We start from the raw sequence: 20,569 nt of genomic DNA on the forward strand, positions 1-20,569 counted from the left end.
TTATCGTTAGCTTGCGTTAATTGCCCAGATAACATGCCTTCAACGAAAGATAAGCTTGGGTGCTTAAATGCCAAATTATGCGCTGGCTGTGCCATGTAAAATTCTATTTGTACAATATCTGACTGTGTGAAGTGTCTTGAGGGGTAAGTAGCTAGTAATACTGGTGTTACCTGTGAGATTAGCGAGCAGTGTACCAAAATATCACCCGTATGTGTTTCCTGCTCAAACAATACCTGTTTGCAATGTGATGTTGGAAGCTAGCTCGCCAATGGTCAGTGTATTGCTAGTGATTCTTGTTCAGCGAAAGAAAACTGTATCTAGTGCTCAGCTTCCAACCCAGCTAATTGCATAGTATGCAAACTGTCTTTCCGATCCCGCTTCGGAACTTGTTTTCCTGCAGAATGTTCTAGCGACTAAGATTGTATTAAAACTAACGGCGAGTGTGCATTTACGGTGTCTGGTGCTAAATTTGCTTGTTCCTGCTCTTTCAGCTCATAAATAAGTTCAACCTCGATCTGCCTTAACACACTGATATGCCAGTCTTGTTTCGATAAATAACAGGTTTGTAGCCAAAATAATGAGGGAAACGAATTAGGCTGTACTTAATGCCAGCCTGGATCATCATACTTCAACAAAAAATGTGTTCCAAATAATTGTGGAAGTTGCTCTGGAAATGCGATTTGTGAACTTGTAGATTTTAAAACATTCGAGTGTGTACCATGTTAAATAGGGTAACTTGTGAGCAGTGATAGGACAAAATGCCTAGAAAACGCATGCCTAACAAACTGTAAGGCTATCAGTACTGACTATGAGTGTGTTGAAGAGTTTGGGTCCTTCGCATGCGACTGTAAAATCGGATTCCGATATTCTAGGTAACAATAACGGTGTTTATAATCGACTTGCTAAGAATGCCAGAATATCAACTCCACGCTATGCATTTTGAAGTAGAATAACACGTTTGGTTGTATTTGTGCTGATCAAAAAATGTTGTTTAGAGATAGTAAATGTATACCAAACTGCGAGATTATTAATGGAGTAAGCGCATTTTGCAATGAATAAGGCGTGTGTGGGTTAAATGGATAGTGTGTTTGTAATAATAATCTCAATACTGAATAGAACTGCGCATCATGCGTAGAGGGGGCTTTTATTTTGGACGAAAAATGTATATCTCCGAGTTGTGGAACGTAGAGTCACTGTAATGGAAGGGGCATTTGTGAAAAAGGTTTTTGCCGATGCCACTTTGGTTACATTGGCAGCGATTGCCAGCAATGCATACCGGGATTCATAGAGGTAGCTGGTGTTTGCGGCAGTCCAAGCTGCCAGATGGAAATAGGTTAATGCTCTGGAATGGGAAAGTGTTAGAATAGCATTTGCTAGTGTTTGAAGCAAAACCATGGGGTGGATTGTGAAGAATGCCATGAAGGGTTTATCAAAGCAATTGACGGAACCGTCGTTCATTGCATAAATCTTAAGAATGCAGTAATTGGAACTGGAGATATATTAAGTATCCTCTTTGGCCTGGTACTTGCAGCTATAATAGTAGTATTTGGAGTTTTTTGGTTTAAAAAATGTAACCGCAGTAAGCGCTAGGATATGGTAGATAATAGGAACATATTTATCTGAATAATTTATTGCATTTGTTTAAATACCAGTATCTACGTGAAAAGTTGTTTTCATATTGAGTATTAATTGAGATTAATATTATTTAATATTACATAATAATATATACATGATAAATATAGAATTTAACATAAATAGACGGATCATATATTTATATATTCTTCTGTAATACAAATTTGGCTAAATATCTATTAAACAAACTTAATTCCTATTAATTTTCATATTTAACTCATTTTTTTAAATAGTAGTTAGTTTTGTATAGCTCTCTTTATAAAATAGGTTTTTAAGACCGAATTAGTTTTAAGTACTTCACGCGAAATAAATACGATTACGTAATATTTGATATTACTGTTGCGTCGTATAATTTTCTGGAGATCTCACATGTTTGGCTTATATAAACGGTAGAAGGTTTACTCTAATTTGAAATACTTTTACATGAATTTTCTAAATTTTCAGTTGCGATTATCATTAACCTTGTAAATTTATTACGATAAATTGACCCACAAACAAAAATAAGGGCACCGAAATTGTTAAAATTTTTTATACGTATACAAAATACGGAGTATTACAGATTTTTTGTCACTGGTTTTGATTTTACATGACGTAATTTAAATACAAGTAACAATTATTACATATCAGAATGTATTCGAAGTCATCTATGTATATTCAAGTCAATCAATAATCTATATTTATTAGTAATCCTCTATATAACTTTATTTTTGATTTATTTTACAATAGAGATGTTAATATATTAAGTTGCCAATAGCGTACAAAATATATGCATCCATGTTTATAATTAAACTATGCATGAAAAAAGCACTGACATAACATGATATGGTCAATATTTTTATAGTTACTATGGGTGCAACAGATAAAGTTAATTATGCAATTACACTACAATGGTGATCCTGCCTGATTGTAATAAGAACACAGATTAAATTTCTAGTATTACTGGGATTTCATATATTAACAGGGAACCACAAATCACGTACTATCCAACATATGTTTCATATAAAGATAGGTATTCTAGATTTTTATAGAAACGATTATATAGCTAGTAAATTATTTGGTAAATTATATGATTATAGTTTATACTTACCACAGAAGCGTGTCATAGTAATTTTATATGTAATACGATAAAAGTAGAGAGTGGATTTTTAGAACTAAAGGTCTATTAATGTTTAGTCATACAAGTACTATTTTGACTTGAATATCACTCATTATATATAATCATAGGAATACAGAATGCAAACTGTGAGGATACGGCAATACAATATATACAATCTTATTTTCCCTCTATATATATCGTTTATTAATTTCGATTGGATATTTAGCTATATAATATATATATTACATTTAAACCCCTGTTTGTAATAATAAAAAGGGTATTTTTGATTAATTTGATAAGATAGCTTATTTATTATACATAATTATATTATCGGGTCCATCTACGTTCATTCCAATTTAATTATTCAATACCTTATCTCATTAGAGCTATTAAAGATGAATCATTGTTTCCATCGATATCTGAATCGTGATTAATGAATTTTCAAGCCCAGGTATTCATATTTATGCGCTAGGTCCGATTATAGTTAGCTGATTCCACACATATAATGGAAGCAAGTTGGAGGTGTTGAACTTGTTATGATGTACATCGAATATGTGCTCAGTGAGATTTGTGCATGTGATAGAATCTAAAGAAACTACCATGCACGTCCAAAGGTCTATTATGAATTTAAAATATATTAAGGCCGTACCTTAAATACCTGAAATACCAAGGCTAGGCTTGGTAGCCAAAGATTCTATTTCTTTCAATTTCATTTATGTATGGAAAATCTATTTATCAATACACATATATAAGTCTGCCTGATAGCAGGTAATGATTATACCAGATAATACACATTGGATATAAATGCTAGCAATGCTACTATACAGTTGCTATTATGGAACACTATAATATTTATTACTAATAGTTCTGGCAGAGCCTGGATGCAATGCCGGCCGATATGATACGATTTTTTCTACACTAATACATCATGTTAGCCGTAAGTCTTCCTAGATCATATGTTAATTTTATGATCCATATTCTATTGTGTAAGGAAATCATAAAGTACGCTTTCCGTCTGTTTTACAAATACGTATGCACAATATATTAAGGCTCTAGCCTGGTCGGAAAATCCGCACTTTCTTAGTGGAGTGGGGTTTGACTTGAGTTTTGGCTTGCCCCTGTTTATATTCGATATAATACTGAAGTTTTTCTAGATTTTTAATACAAAATAATTAGTATTATCGTATAGTATTCCTACTTCCCGTTGCGCAAATTTAGGCGCAAAATCCAAAAATTCCCTTCCTTCAATGAGGGAAGTAATCAATCTCCACTGCGGTTAAGCTGGTGTCCAAATGGGTAACTCCTGCTGGGAACTCTTCTGCCTTGAACACGGTATCCACCAGGACGGCTAGATGCCTTCTGACAAGTCCATCGGTGTCGCCGAAGACTCTTTCAACACCTTCTTCTCTGAGACTGGTGCTGGTAAGCACGTACCCCGTTGCGTTTACATCGATCTCGAGCCCACCGTCGTAGACGAAGTTCGTGCCGGTGCTTATAGACAGATCTATCACCCTGAGTAGCTCATCTCCGGTAAGGAAGACGCAGCTAACAACTATGCCCGTGGTCACTACACCGTTGGTAAGGAAGTCGTCGACCTCGTCCTCGACAGACTCAGAAAGCTCGCTGACGACTGTTCCGGTCTCCAGGGCTTCATGCTCCACCACTCTTTCGGTGGTGGTACTGGTTCTGGTCTCGGCTCTCTCATCTTAGAGAGACTCTCTGTTGATTATGGTCGCAAAACCAAGCTCGAGTTCGTCATTTATCCTTCTCTCTCCATTGCCGTCTCAGTAGTTGAACCTTACAACACTGTTCTCGCTGCCCATTGCATGCTTGAACACTCCGACTGTGCCTTCATGATTGATAACGAAGCCATGTATGATATCTGCCATCGTAACCTCGACATCGAGCGTTGCACCTATACCAACATCAACAGAATCGTTGCCCAGATGATCTCTGGTATGACTGCTTCTCTCCGTTTTGACGGTGCCCTCAACGTTGATCTTACTGAGTTCTAGACCAACTTAGTACCTTATCCTCGTGTCCATTTCCCATTCTGCTCTTATGCTCCCCTCGTTTCTTCCGAGAAGGCTTATCACGAGAAGCTCACCGTTGCTGAAATCACCAACTCTGTTTTCGAGCCCGCAAACATGATGGTTAAGTGCGATCCCAGACATGGTAAGTACATGGCATGCTGCATGATGTACAGAGGTGACGTCGTTCCCAAGGATGTCAACGCTGCTATTGCCGTCATCAAGACCAAGCGTACCATCCAGTTTGTTGACTGGTGCCCTACTGGTTTCAAGGTTGGTATCAACTATCAGCCACCCACCGTTATCCCTGGTGGTGATCTTGCCAAGGTTCAGCGTGCTGTCCTCATGATCTCCAACTCTACTGCTATTGCCGAAGTCTGGTCCAGAACGGATCATAACTTTGACCTCATGTATGCAAAGCGTGCTTTCGTACATTGGTATGTTGGTGAAGGTATGGAAGAAGGTGAATTCTCTGAAGCCCGTGAAGATCTCGCATCTCTCGAGAAGGATTATGAAGAAATCGGCCAGGATACCGTTGCTGACGGTGAAGGCGAAGGTGGTGAAGAAGACTACTGATCGATCACTTCTTTTTATTTATAATTTTCTCTTAACTTTTTTAATAATAGTGTGCACTTTATAAATACCTTAGAGAATAGCGAGATGTACAATACTTCTTATCAATTATATATATGATATGAAATAAGTTACAGTTTGATTTGTATCAAACTATCAAGCAAGGTTGATGATTATCTACTTTGTATTAAGGTACCAATTTCAATCGTGGAATAACTAAGAAGTCAATATACTTTTATTGGGCTGACTAATAAATAAACTTTGATGTTTATTTACTGATGATAGTCATTATAATGAACAATATATTCTTAATTATAATAAAAATATAACTTTAGAAGCAAAATCTTTAAATAAATGTGTCATAGAATTTCAACTAAAGAAATGATAGAAGTCTCTGAAACCATTCCATAATATAATACTACATAAATGAGAACAAATATAAAACAAATATTATTTAATTTATTCATTTCAACTTCCTCATTCCTTCTTTTTTCTGTTTGTGGAGTTACTCTAGTAATGTGATATTCTTATCTTTGCATTAAGATTCAAGTACTCTAGCTGCTAGTGCAGCCCTTCCTCTATTGTTCATTTCAGGAATCGTAGGAGCCTATTTACGCTCCTTTGCACCACCAACTTCTAATGCCTCACCATCAGCATCAACAAAATCTATACCTGTTTTCTTTGCGTTTTCAAGCATTTTTGCATAAGAATTCTTGAGGTTCATAAGTATTTATTTTGCTTTTTCGGTTATCTCAATACCTGTAATTCGCTGATCAAAACCAGCAATATAACCTACGGCGACACCTATGCCAGAGTCTATGAAATAATCTGATTCTGCCATAATTTGAGGCGGAATGATTTCTATCAAATTCAAAAAAGTTAAAACGGCTTAAGTTGGAGGGAGGAGAATTGGGAGAATAGATGGAGTGAAGTGAGGAAGGAATACATCAAGGAGGGGTTATAAAGACGATTACACAAATAATGTGGCAGATTACTGAGGATTTAGCATACGGAGGCACGCATCTAGAAGTTCTTTTTGATCGAAATTCTATAGTTCTTAGAAAACTTCTGGTTCGGGAATATCTGTTTTAATAGAATGAAAATGATACGTAAAAACTGCACATATCGATTTTGTGCGCTTTGAAAAAATTTCAGCTTAATCATCACCTTTTTCTATGATGGGAATCAGTCTGAAAACATCATCTTATTTTGCATGCTATTTTATATCAGTGAGCTATTTGGATTTGCGAGCAGGAGATACGTGATAGCTGCTTTCAGAGTCTTATTAAGATGAGAAAGAAGACATTCCTGAAGTGAAGTGAAAAATATATATACTAGTAAATACATAATACTTAATATTAGAATTTGAATAATTAAAATCATTTGTAGGCTTCTGTAAGAAGCCAATCATAGATTTCATCTGCTGATAATATTTATTTGACTTGATCAAATGCAAACTATTTATTTTACTCTGAAAATTTTAATATAACTTTAAAATAATAAGCTCCAAATTCAAGAACTTTATTTTCGTCTTAATTCCTCAAAATGCTAAACGAGTTGGTAATAGAATCTAATAATATAATTTCTGGAAGTTTACTTATTGCTAATATTAATTTAGGCAAATCGTCACATTAAAGAGTGATGCTCTTAAAGTAGTTCGATGTGCCATCTATTTCATGTTGAGTAATAAAATCAATAAACTCCCAATCTAAGATTTGCTTATTAGTGCAGTATTTAATTACTGCCTCTTAGATATAAGAATTTTCTACCTGTATTAATTCTAAATAATTTATCTTAATAGACATATATTATGCTAGGTGGATACTTGCTATAATGTTAAGTTGACTTGAGCCAAGTTAATTAATAATTATATTTTTTCTAGATTCTAAAAAGTTAAGAATTAGCTTCTGTTCTTTTTATAGCGATACAATTTCTACGTCTTTTATTTAAAAATTGACATAGTTAAAATATGTCAATTTTTGTAAAGATAATGACCTCCATAGTAATTCTGCAACTGCAAAATAGAAATTAGCAGATTATGTAAACATTTAATTGAATATACTAAGATCTTTATATTTTGTTAACAATAACAAAAATGTTTCGGCTATTAATTAACGCAGGTCATTAGACACCACTCCGCTGGCTCCTTATATCATTGCTACAAATGCTATTTATTAATTTTAAAATTATGCATCAAATAATGATGTAGTTAACATCATTTTAATAATATTTAAGGCCATTATCTTGGTATCCATATTTTCAGCTTCTACAGTAAGTTTTATGAGTCCTTTTAATTTATTTTACACCTAATTTTCTTTCTGCATTAAAAATATCATGTAATTAAAAAGAAGAACAGATAAAATATTTCTGATTTATGTACTTCTTTGGTTTGCTAATTTAAATATCGAAAAATTTAAATAGAAGTCACAAGCTTCAATTAAAGATACCGTGAAGTCAGCCATATACGTTTAAATAAAATAATCCACTATTTGAAATGGTTCATATAAATTATTTTCTTAAATTTTTGTTTAAATTATTGCAGCTTTCAAAATTTTATCCTTTATTTGAACACTTAAATTATCTTATCGTAATACAAATTTTATCAAAAATTCATATATATTTTTTTAAATATTTAGTTCAGTAATGAAATTCAATTAGTTAATAGATTATGTAATAAACTAATTTGATAATGGTAAATTTCTATTACTAATTTTGAGGTGTTTATCCATACCAATGATAATTTAATATACAATGCTTAGTACCTTATCGCTATTAGAATATATAGCTAAATCTAAGATAGATAATACATATTAAAGGTGTTCTTCATTATCTAAAATGTAATTGTTTGTTTATTTCTTTTCTTGAGCTAAAGTAATACTATCATATTACAAATAAGATAATAAGAGTTTATTCTCATTGTCAGTAATAGAATTATCTCTAATATTTATATGATGAACTATAAGTGATACAGATATAAAAATACACATGTTAATATCATAACTTATATTATTAACTTATGCCAATTTGACTCTATTAACGGCTACTTAATCAGTATCTAATAATTAGTGCGCATTTCTATATTGTACTACTTTTTCCTACGTTGTCAAGCTGCTATTTGTTAAAATTTCATTCTATCTATTCCTAAATGACTAAATTGACTATGGTTTTTATAAGCAATATGAACATTTCGTATCATCGTTTAAATATTAGACTAAATCTAATATTTCATCTGTTTCAACAGATGAATTTTATTATAACCCTCTAATAATGGCTTCAATCATTTATACATAAATATTTTTGTAATTAATTGCCTTTAATATAAGGGGAAATATAATTTTCTGTAATAGTAGGCCTTAGTTGTTTGAATAAGTAACGGTTGAGATAAGAAGTTATATTAACTTATAAACATTGTCTAACTTAACAAATCTGAAAAATAACTCAGAGTTAAGCAAAGTCTAAGCCGATGAAAATAAATTTGTTTCAATAGACTAAATAATTAAAGCTATTGCTTTTTCAGTTAATATATTTCTTACGATTATTGTATTTTTTTGTTTTTATGACTTAGCAAAATTAAATCTATCTTTAAATTAAACTTCAAGACTAGGTTTTGTTTATTCATATTTAGCTAGCTACAAATCTTCTTGACTATATATACAAAGTTGTTGAACAAGGTCATAAATAGTATTCGTCATATAAAATACTTTAAATACATCATTAATATAATGTTACAGCAGTAAATTAATAGAATATTCTAATGAAGAAACACCACAATACTTAACTATGATTTTTAGGCTTTCTACAGCTAAGCTTCTAACTTCAATTTCTTTTTAAACAACATTTTTCAGCAAAATAGATTAAATTTAACTTAACTTTTAAAATATCTATTACTTTGGTAAAGTCGAGATAATACTAATTAAACATTAAAAAATATTAATATCATATTAGCTCGAAGATAATATTTATAAAAGATTCGTCTAACCAGACGAAAACCCTAAAAGTAGTACAATTTTATCTTAAACAGAATGTATAAAGAGATACAATTACTCTTTAGTAAAGTCATAATATTTTCTTTCTAATTCGTTCAGATTGGTTAAGTTAAATTAATATTTGTCTGAGAATCGAAATACTTATATAATAGAAAGCAATATATTTGCAAGTTGATTATTTTTATTTGAGATAAGGTAATCAGCAACACAATTAATTAAAGTAAAATATTATGTAATTTCAGAAGCTTTCGCTATAAAACCAAAGAACTATTTAATAGTAGAAAATTTAGTAACTTTATTACTGATAACATAATTAAGAGTCAACGGGACAAGTATTTCTGTCATAAATTTAGTTCCATAAAATCCTACAGTAAAAAGCTACTATTCAGTAGAAAGAATAATTACAAGATGCTCTAAATACGAAATCATTTTCTTTTCTGTTGACATATTACAAGTATTCAGTAGATCCAATCCAATTTTTACATCCTACTCATTTATTAAATCTTTATTAATGGCTTTTAATAAAACTAAGCAATTAGTAAGTTTATGATTATTCTAAAAATTACTTTACAGATGAGTAGAAATAAAATTTATTAAATTAGTATAAAATTAATGACAAGAGCATTTTTCTATTATTAACATAATCTATACATTTTAATAAAGCTAAATAGTAATGCAATAATTGAAGAAAATTTTTTATAATAGTACATCATTATAAACTAACTCTTCTAAAATATCAATATTAATATTAGGTTAAATAGTAACTAGTTAATTTAATATTAAATAAATATTATTTTAAGTACTTTTATAATATTATATAAATATCTCTCCATAAAAACTAGATAAATTTACAAATGGTGTAACAATATCTAAAAAATTAACGCTGATATTAATAGATAGGTATTAAGCAATTCTTGAAACTATATCTCCCTTAGTTTAAAAATTCTTATGAATAACTAAAAGTCCTGATATAATGCTATCATTTGGTGGAACAATATTAATTAATTAAATTAAATGCTTTGCCTATTATTCTGTAATAGAGGATGCCTTTTTAATCTCAGCATTAACTTTATATACAAGTTTACTCATAACTAAGTCATTTATCTCAAATTATTCTAAATAGTTAAATATTTAAGTAGAATAATTATAATATCCTTAAATTAAAGGAAGCAAAAAATTAATATTAAATTATACGAACTGTTTTAATTAGTTATAATATGGGATAATATTTTACATTAAATATTCGACAGATTATTTACCTTGTTACTATGTTATTAAATGATGTATAAATACATTTAACATCTCTAAATCAGGATATTATTCATTTAATTTTATTTATTAGAACAAATTATCTTCTTAAATTTCAAAAATAGTAAACAATATTATGTTACAAGACCCAGTTATAGCAAAATTAAGGCACTCTTTTAAACTATTTAGTGCCAATTCCTCGATTTCTACTTTCAGCCTATTCTCACAATATAAAATAATACTGTACATAAGCTTTAAAATGCAACAGTCTACCTCAATCGATGAGGTTGATTATCTAATTGCTGAGTAAGTTCTTAAAAACGAGTGAATTTTCCTTAGGTTAATGTTTTCAAGCAATTAAATTATTTTATTATTATCATTTTATACGATGAAATTGTATAAATCCAAGCAACCAAACAAATTTTTAAAGACGGCTAATAACTATCCATTAAAAAATATATGCTAGTCACCCTTTTACAATTTTTCGATGACGAATTATTAAACACGGCGTTTACGTATATATTCCTTTCCGACTTTGCCAACACATGCTTATCCGACGCCTGTGATACTCTGGCTTTTAGAACTACGAGTAGCCCGTGAAATTAGCAAAGACATAATTATCTACTTACAATTTTGCTCTTAAAGTTTTCCAATTACTACTTTTCCACCATAATCAAATTCCTACTCACCTTTCTATAAAATAGTGCAGATTTTATAAAACTCGTTAAAATCTGCATAGTTATTATTGACTTAATTGCTAGAATACTCTTGATCTGATCCACCAAAAAAAGTTTATAAAAGTTGATCTCCACATGTTTGTAAATTGATTAACCTAGCTAAGTGGAAAGGAAGTGGATTTTTTGTTATGACACAACAAGCAAAAATAATTTCTGGGAGAACTGGTTCAACAGCTGCAAATTATGCTATGAATATTAGATTTTCTATATAAATTGTATCTGGGGATGCTAATATTGCATACATAATAAATTATAAATGATGAATATTAATGATGTCATCGTTTAAAAGTTGTGCTATAAATTGTGTTAATATGCTTTATATGATCAATTAAGGCCCTATGAACAAAAATTTTGTTGACTTGCTCCAAAATGATAGTTAAAGATTTTTCCTAACTTGTTATATGTTTAGAGATAGGTATGCATTTACTTAAAATTATGAAGCAAACTTTATTCCGAATTTTTAATAATTTTCTGTGAAAATTTGGATTTTCGATGTTTTTAAGGACACGCTGAAGTTTGCAATGATATTTTAGTCTTAGGTTTGTACTAATTCTGTGTTGAGTGTAATAAGGGCCTATTTTTCTTTACTTACATGATTAATAATACGTTCATCGTGGAATTCTTTATATATAGATTAGTTTTAGTTGCTTAATTGTTATTTGTTCTCGAATTCTTCAAGATCAATAGTTTCAAAATTTATTTTATTATCAATGAGAATTTGTGGAAGTTTTGACCAAGAAATTACTTATATCATATCATTTTTATATTATGAATACAAAACTTGAAGCAATTATGAAATATTTTATTGAATAATTCCATTTCTCTAGAATATAAATCCATATGACATACCAATTAATAAATAGCGTTATATATGATCAAATTAGTTCTATTTTACTGCTATTTAAATCTTTACCTGAATATCTTTGAATAATAACATATCTTGTGTGTTAAAAATATTTTTAAACAGTTAAAATATTTAGCAAGGATAAATTTTAGAAATTATATCTATCATTTTAGCTCGGATTCTAGTGTATTTGGAAGTTAATTTTTCTATAACAGCTTCGAGAATCTGTTAATCATTTAATAATTTAATTATATGATTGAGATCATCTTATGTCGTTAGGTTATTTTCGATGACCTATGCGGCTATTGTAAACTATGTAGGGTCATTATTATTTAGTAAGCTTATAAATTAACTAATAATATTATCAAAATCTATGATAGATAAAATATTTGTTTTTTAAATATCTTAAAAGGTTTCTTACGTTATCTAAATGTTTTATGTAGCAATAAATAGTAGTTCTAATTGAGATTCATCTTCGTTAGTACTAATAGATCTCAAGCATTAATTAACAAATTCTGAGGGTATTTACTAATCTAGATAATAAGAAGCAATAATAATTGCAATATATTTATTACTATTTTCTGGAGCCTTAGTTATTTACGCAAATAATTATTGTTTTTGATTAATTTACATTGTATTAATTTATTTTTATAATAACTCAAAAAATTAAATAGTATAAAGGTAATTCGAAGATATCTCATTTATTATAGCCAAAGGTATTAATTTAAAGGCTGATTTACTAATATTATAATAGCTGAATGCCATAATGTCATGATTTTTCTAAAAATATTATAAATCAAGCATTTACTAAGTAAACTCTGAGTAAATTAAAATATTAAGTACTGTATTATAAATATTTTCAGAACTATAGTTTTCAGTAATTTAATACATTATATCAATCATAGACTGTTCTTAAAACCCAGAATTAACAGCATAATGTAAAAACAGAGATATCTATTATGGATCTTCCTAAAATAAAACATTAGATAAAAATATCTACCATTTGGAATGCAAAGTACCTGTTGGTCTGCGTATAGCTAAAATAAGAACTTTACAAAGGAATAGAGAATCAGCTTTAAACTAAGAATAATCTAGTAAATATCCTCTTCGTATCGTATATGCTAAGACATCAGCTATAAGATATTGCTGTACATCATTTTTATTTAATTTCTGTGTAAGCATGAACTCAAAAAATATAAAATAGCTATTATCTTCAAATTTTGTAAATTAAATACACTAAATTAAACACTACATAGCACAATAGTAAAGTTCCATATTTTCACAAATTAAATCCAGCCTAAGTAACTAGGTTATTTTATGAATTAGTTAATCTTCTCCAATATCTCTAACTAAATCAGGCAAAAGTTGACAAATAGCATGATATGCGTCAAATGTTAGCTCCGGATTATCATCATTTGTAAATAACGATTGAATAATATTTTAAATTTTTAAAAGTATTTCATCTTTTAAAAGTAATACTTGTTCTAAGAGCAGATACTAAGTTTCTGACTCTTATTATAAACATAATAGTGGAAAATATGGTGTTCTATCTGTCCAATATGTAAGAGTCTGGTGAAATAAAGAAAATCCTACATCAGGCAATATTGAAAGTTTTTAAGAAACTGAACTGGATTATTTTTCCAACTGATCTAAAATTTCTAAGGGTTTAAGCTTTCTGTTTTTGTGTAAAGCTAAAGTATGTCTTTGAAGCATCAAGAAGTGAAAAATAGAAAGTTATTATAATATTATATAAAAGAATCAAATATCATTAATGCATTCAAATAATGGTTCAACTAGAATATCTATATTATTTCTTTAATCCATATACATCCAACCAGGTGCAATACAATTATAAGTTTTACCCCTAATAGGCTGAAATATTTTATACGTCCCTACATATTAATCATCATCAGTTAATTCATTTGCTTTTATATTATTTATTTTTTCGTAAAAAACTAGTTCGCATTTACAAATCTATCCTATTATCGATAAATAAAAATATGAAAATGTGAGCTCTATATTTTCTAACAACGAATCCATAATATTTATTTTTTATTTTTTCAGTGTGCCATATCTATTACTTGAGATCTTTGGAACATTATCTGGTCTATTTTAAATGAAGTATTTCTATAAACATAATATGAACGATTTCTCTACTTATGGTGACCATTAAGATACCAGCTCATTAATCATCCCTTATATAAATTACTATACACTAAATTAATATTATTAATGATAAACTTTAAAATAATCTTCAACAAATAAGAAGCTTGGAATCACACCTAAAATGGGAAGAATATTATGTTAAGATATAAATTAAAGCAACCCATCTTCTTTTGTAATAAATTACTATGCTGTATTATAGATGCATATATACATATTATATGGTATTATTTTTTGTGTGTTTTAGAACATAACTTTAAGACAGTTTAAGTGATTTTTTATTTGTGGAATATCAACAATCGAAGATATAGCAAATGCATCTTATTTCTTTATAGATTAATTTAATTTAATAAGTACAGATTCATCTATTTTTAGCATCATTTTATCTTAGATATCTTTAGTTAATTTATCTATTTATCCTTATATTTCCATTTTATATATGTTTAATATATTTTCTACCATACAATTCGTTTTAGTATTGAGGGCCTCGTGTTAAAGATCTAATGATGACTAAAATTTATTTTTTAAATCTTCATATAAGATATCCCCAAACTATTAGAAATCATATGTAATTTTAATGCATTCTTCTTTTTTCTTAGTAAAATTCAAATCCTCAAACGCCAATTAGTTAAATAGTTTGATACAGTTTTATAATTATTTATTCATTTCAGTTTCCTGGTTTTATAATTTTTTAAAAATAATATCAAAATCTTCATGTAAATCATTTTGCTTGTAAAGTAATACTAAATGAATCTTATCAATATTTAATTTATATAATTGTAATAGCTTTGATTTCCAACTATAAAGACTATCAAATAGTTACTAGACAAATTGCTAAATCTCATGTATCAATTAGCTTGCAAATTGTTTATTAATTTAAATATGTTAATTTAGAATATTATTATACTAGTCAATAAAGTCTACTATTTGTAAAGAAAATCCAGGAAAACAATTAGTCTTTAAATATTCATTGAATATAAAATCTAACCTTATTAGAGGATCGACTATTACTTCTGTCTATAATTTTTCACCTTCGTCAATTCTGGATAATATATCAGTTTATGTCTGGATTAATTAATCCCTAAACTACACATAAATTTAAGTATACTATGGAAGATTGATTAAACTATCTTTTTTTTCATCATTATATTTTTAGTTTGGTTAATAATTTTTAAATAAGCCTGTTAATAAGCTATTCAGCTTGGTTAAGTACTTACTATCAAAATCCTTTGGTAAATAATCAATAAATATAAAATTTCTTTTGTCTTTAATTAAAAATTCTTCCCTTAACAGAAGTTCTATACAACGTTTACGCCCAAATTTAGCAGCATACATTAATGCAGTACAACCATCCATGTCTTAAATGCCGACTTCTATATCTCTTAACACTTATACACATTTATCATGACCTAAAGCTGCCGCCAACATTAATGATGTCGTTCCTCTCGAGTCTTACACCCCCGCACAGCGCTAAATTATTTGATTTTTGAAATATCCTTCTGCTAGATTAATATTCCCAGCTACTGCATAATGCAACAATGTTTTGCCACTTGAGTCTCTATCCATGGCAAATTATGGTTGTTTCATTGAGTAATGCCATTGTGCCCCATTAAGAAAAACTTATGCCATAAATGAATTTACTCTAGATGTAGTTTAAAGCTTTGGATATAACTATAAAAATTTAAATTTATTGTTTTACTTCATAGCAACAATAAGGGGAGATTCCCCGAATTAATCATTCAGATCTTAAGCATATGGATCAAATACAAAAAAGTTAGGATTTTATTAAGATTAAGGTCGTGCATTTTTTATTTTTTATTTCGATAGTGCTGTCAAAGATCTTCTTGGTTGCATTTATGACATTTTGAAAAACTAATATAGAATTAGTATATAATATCACTTTAATTTAATAATTTAAATTTTTTTATTAGACCAGATCATAAAACTCTGATTATACTAATCTATTCCAAAGTATTCAGGGCCGATATATAGAGATTTAATTATTTTATTTTTATGCTATATTAAATCCCCATCTTTGGTAATAAAAGCTATATAATTAGATGTATATAAAAATGTATGATATGACTATGGTACTCCATTGAATAGACAGTCTTTATTTATATATGCATTATATACAAGAAGCTTATAACTAATATCTGTTTTTAACTGTTAATTAATATAATTATTTTCATAACTAGATAAATTATTTATATCTGACGTAAATAGATCTAGAACATTACCTTTTTTGTAAGTATTTGTTATAATAGTAATTTAAAATATACCTGTTAACATTGAAAAACACTATAGTGTTATGTTATTATTATTCTTTGATACTAATTTTATATCATTAATATCGTCTGAAAATAAATCACAATCATTTTACCCTATGGTAGATTTAAATATATTATTATTAAATAGACTTTCTTGTAACCAGGTAGATTATTTTAGACCCAAAATTCGATCAACAGGATAAACTGTAATAAATGTATTAGTTTTTATACAATTAGAAATTCCTATTTGCGGAAATTAATAGTAGACTATCTCAGGTATATTACCACCAATAATCAATTCAATATTTTCATCAGAAGATACATCTAAAATAATATTATAGCCCCATTAGTTTTATTATGTGGTTTCAGCTACATTATATTCAGCATATAACGATAATAGTGACGGGAGTGCATTATTTCCGTAATAATCTGAGTCTTATAGACCTAATATTTTAATAATATCAAATTTATCTTTGCTGTTTAGTGTTTTACAGTAGTCACAAATATATTCATTATTTAACTAAGCTAACTTTTTAATTGAAGACTGACCGAATTTTTCCTCATTTTCATCTAAAAAATCTGTATATAAATCAATGTTCACTGCACATTCACAATGTTAAAAATACTTTTAAATTTAAAGAACATTTGGAACAAGACCTAGTAATTAACATAATTTTTAACCTGTTTAAATGCTAAACATATTTAACTATGAATTATTAAAAACTAAAAAGTATCCAGACTAAATAGCAAAGATATCATAAGTTGAAAAGTCTAATTAGATAGATTATCTTGGATGAGGAGCAATTTTAAAAATTTTATTATCAAACGCAAATATCTAAACATTCATACTAGTAGTAAGAACAATTATGAATGTTTGATTCTAGTAATCTACTACTCTTGTTTATTGAATTTAAGCATTAAAATCTAAATGCGAAATAATCGAAAATGGATTATTCTATAGAATAAGTAATGAAAATTCTAATTATAATAAGAAATTATTATCTGAAAGTTTTAATGGCGTTGTATCTATTACTTTAAGGAAATCCAAGTCTAATGTTGAAATTACTTCCATAATATAAATACTTCTATATTATATAAAAATTAAATCAGCCAAATAAAGTAGCCAAACTTTTTTTCATTTCATTCGAATCCTCTTAGATGCTTTATTCAAAAAATTGATACAAGGCCGGGCTTAAAGTGCATAACTACTCATAAATCGAATAAGCCTCCATACACTAATTCATAATTTCCTATAATTAGACTCGCAAATCAATACTCACAATATTAAGATTCATATGTGATGATCTAATATTATTTATGTATATTAAAAATTTTTTAAGCTATTTTTAAATAGTACTTGCAAGCTTCTTGCTTTTAAGTTTACTGTTTGACTTTCCACTAATAGATTTTTAAGAAAGCGATGAGTAATCAGTAGCTGCTTAGGACTCTGATTGCGAGTCATCTAGTAAATTTTCATCTGCAAAGCTATCATTGATACTTTATGAGTTTTAATGGTTAGTTTTCTATATTTTAAATGTAACAAGTTATTATTATATTTCTTTATTATCTTAATCAGAAATAAGATTCATTTGGAACCATTTATTAAATTAATAAGTTATTTAATCAATAAGTGTAGAAGTGCCTAATGCCAATCTAGGAGGCGACCAAATCTCTTATTTATATGCCATAATCAAATCTGATGTTACCTATTTTATGTAATCTTTGAACTATTATGATATAACAAGGCAAAGCTCATTTGTTTAGTTGCTAATAAAATCATTTATAAACCCAAGGCTATTCAGTAATTATAGGATTTTAGTAGTTGGAGCTTAGTTACCATTTTATACAGTGAATATAAATTTTACTAGATAATATAGGTATATATCCATCTTATTCAATGGTTTAAATGAGGTTAATTTGTAAGAAAATATTATAGTATCATCTTTAAATATAAACTTATCAGGTTTAATATGTTAATATTTATCATCTATATACTCGATTGCCTTCGATTTCTATTTAAGAAGTAAAATTATTTTAGCATTTTTATTAATTTAGGTTAAACTATTTAAAACAACAATAATTTAGTCTATAACCATACTAGAATTATTTGCTTGATACTTAGATGGAAATAATTAACTTTCAAGATCAGAATATAACCTATCTGTTACTTGTTGAAGTACAGTAAAAACATAAATCATTTAAAATTCTAATATTTCTAATGGTGATTGTATTCTTTTCGGTACCTAATATTAACTAATATAGTTATTAGAATCCAGAAATTTGACATCAGTTTATCTTATTACATTATTTTGTATTAAAAAGGCTAGATGATTTAGTTCTTGAAATATTTCTAACCCTTAAAACAAATACAAATGATTAGATGAAATAGATAGGGAAAATTCAAATATAAAAGAGCTTAAATAAATAAATGAAGGATAATAAACTTCATAAATAGAAATCTCGACCATACTATTAACATATTGAATATCTAAACCACTTTAACTAAAAAGCTTAATAAATTATTATTTTTATTACATCAAGTTTAATAAAAATTCAGCTATTATAATAATTAAGGGATGCTAATTATTATTATAAATTTATTTTGGAAATTATTTCATTAGATTATCTGGTATACCCTTAAATAATTTTGCATAAGTATATTTTGATTTATTTTTAATATCTTCTTTCACAATACCTTCAAATTTTAAATTTAATTAATTATTATAATCTGATGCTGATACTTAGTATAATTTTGCATTCTATTCTTTAGCGATAGCTAAACTAAACTATTTAAACTAAACTATAGCCAAATTTTATTTTCTCTCCTTTTCAGAATATTATAAATCCAATGGAAGATACTCTTTCATGTATGATAAATTTCGAGCTAATATTAATCCATCACATATTGTAAACTAGCTGATATCTTTTAGAACATTATTCTATCTAATTAAAATAAATTATTATAACAATATCGGAAATATCTATTTACTTTACATAATTTTCTCTAAAAATAACATTCCTTAAACATAACTACATTCAGTGGCAGATTTACTTTAATTAAACTTTTCCTAATATGAGAAGAAATGTTATTATTTTTATTGTTAGGTTTAGAATGAGACAAATTATTCTTAGAGAATAAGTGTGTTGTTAATCATATACTTTGATAGATCTATTTTAAAATAGGTAAGTTGAAGTTAGTTGAGATATGTCATAGTTCTATCTTATAAATTAGTGTCAATTTTTTAAATAAGATTTGTAAAAACTGATTGAAAATTATAATTAAAATAATCTCGCAATTTAATAATATTCTAACATAAATCTGTATATTAAAATTCAGTTTTATTCTAATCAGATAGTTCAATTAATAACTACATAATATTTCCTTCGCATTATTATAGCTAGATAAGTTACTATGTTACTTAAGCATAATTGTCATTTTTTATTGCAGATTAATTTTCGTTATAACACAATTATGTTGTTATATGGCTTAATTAATCTAATTAATTATCCATATTATCTAAATAAGCTACCAAATTCTCAGTATATTTTACTTAATCTTGAATGATGGTATTCGTAAAATCATCATTTTAGAAGCTCATTTTTAACCTACTTGCCAATTATTTTATAGTAATATATAAATTATATACAAAAATGGACTCAGAGTCATCTCTTTATAGATTCATAGCGCATCATCCAGATAAGCATTCGAAATTGACATAACTATAGAAATTAATTGAATATTGTATAGATGTTCAACGTCCACCATAATTTTCATAAGATTTGCCGTTGTAAACTATTTTTTATGAACAAAACAACTCGTGGCAGAGAACTTATCCAAATGAAGAAATAACAATTTAAGACGAGGATACACCGTTTTTATCAAATATCACAAATAGCTTTAAGCGTGATTTTTACTAGACTCTGGAGAATCGCTAAGAAAACGCGATTTTCATTCATGGGGTACATCTACAGCCACTTTAATGAATTATA

General features: G+C 28.1%; 8 protein-coding genes across 8 annotated transcripts in view; 3 read left to right on the plus strand and 5 right to left on the minus strand. All coding sequences in view use genetic code 6, as the record gives it.

The window, feature by feature from the left end:
* Positions 1–1,623, plus strand: part of SS50377_20091 (Cysteine-rich membrane protein 2) — a gene marked incomplete at both ends in the record, with an annotated part of 2,025 nt that extends 402 nt beyond the window's left edge. Inside the window, one exon of the mRNA XM_067904036.1 lies at positions 1–1,623. This exon is cut by the window's left edge and continues 402 nt beyond it. Within this exon, the coding sequence (XP_067767518.1) occupies positions 1–1,623 (1,623 nt within the window).
* A 2,352-nt stretch (positions 1,624–3,975) lies between these two features.
* Positions 3,976–5,334, plus strand: SS50377_20092 (Alpha-tubulin; the record flags this gene model as incomplete). The annotated part of the gene is made up of 1 exon (XM_067904037.1): positions 3,976–5,334. The coding sequence occupies one exon, from the start codon at positions 3,976–3,978 to the stop codon at positions 5,332–5,334; it is 1,359 nt and encodes a 452-aa protein (XP_067767519.1).
* A 460-nt stretch (positions 5,335–5,794) lies between these two features.
* SS50377_20093 (uncharacterized protein) lies at positions 5,795–6,637 on the minus strand (the record flags this gene model as incomplete). Its single annotated transcript, XM_067904038.1, has 1 exon — positions 5,795–6,637. The coding sequence occupies one exon, from the start codon at positions 6,635–6,637 to the stop codon at positions 5,795–5,797; it is 843 nt and encodes a 280-aa protein (XP_067767520.1).
* Positions 6,638–6,710: 73 nt separating this feature from the next.
* Positions 6,711–13,859, minus strand: SS50377_20094 (uncharacterized protein; the record flags this gene model as incomplete). The annotated part of the gene is made up of 1 exon (XM_067904039.1): positions 6,711–13,859. One exon carries the CDS (start codon positions 13,857–13,859, stop codon positions 6,711–6,713), a length of 7,149 nt encoding a protein of 2,382 aa, XP_067767521.1.
* Positions 13,860–13,904: 45 nt separating this feature from the next.
* SS50377_20095 (Ankyrin repeat-containing protein) lies at positions 13,905–16,172 on the minus strand (the record flags this gene model as incomplete). The annotated part of the gene is made up of 1 exon (XM_067904040.1): positions 13,905–16,172. The coding sequence occupies one exon, from the start codon at positions 16,170–16,172 to the stop codon at positions 13,905–13,907; it is 2,268 nt and encodes a 755-aa protein (XP_067767522.1).
* A 33-nt stretch (positions 16,173–16,205) lies between these two features.
* Positions 16,206–17,651, minus strand: SS50377_20096 (uncharacterized protein; the record flags this gene model as incomplete). The annotated part of the gene is made up of 1 exon (XM_067904041.1): positions 16,206–17,651. The coding sequence occupies one exon, from the start codon at positions 17,649–17,651 to the stop codon at positions 16,206–16,208; it is 1,446 nt and encodes a 481-aa protein (XP_067767523.1).
* Positions 17,652–17,685: 34 nt separating this feature from the next.
* Positions 17,686–20,178, minus strand: SS50377_20097 (uncharacterized protein; the record flags this gene model as incomplete). Its single annotated transcript, XM_067904042.1, has 1 exon — positions 17,686–20,178. One exon carries the CDS (start codon positions 20,176–20,178, stop codon positions 17,686–17,688), a length of 2,493 nt encoding a protein of 830 aa, XP_067767524.1.
* Positions 20,179–20,230: 52 nt separating this feature from the next.
* Positions 20,231–20,563, plus strand: SS50377_20098 (uncharacterized protein; the record flags this gene model as incomplete). The annotated part of the gene is made up of 1 exon (XM_067904043.1): positions 20,231–20,563. The coding sequence occupies one exon, from the start codon at positions 20,231–20,233 to the stop codon at positions 20,561–20,563; it is 333 nt and encodes a 110-aa protein (XP_067767525.1).
* Positions 20,564–20,569: the final 6 nt, after the last annotated feature.

Source organism: Spironucleus salmonicida, chromosome 1 (genome assembly GCF_000497125.1).
Source record: "Spironucleus salmonicida strain ATCC 50377 chromosome 1, whole genome shotgun sequence".
Taxonomy (NCBI): Eukaryota; Fornicata; order Diplomonadida; family Hexamitidae; genus Spironucleus; species Spironucleus salmonicida.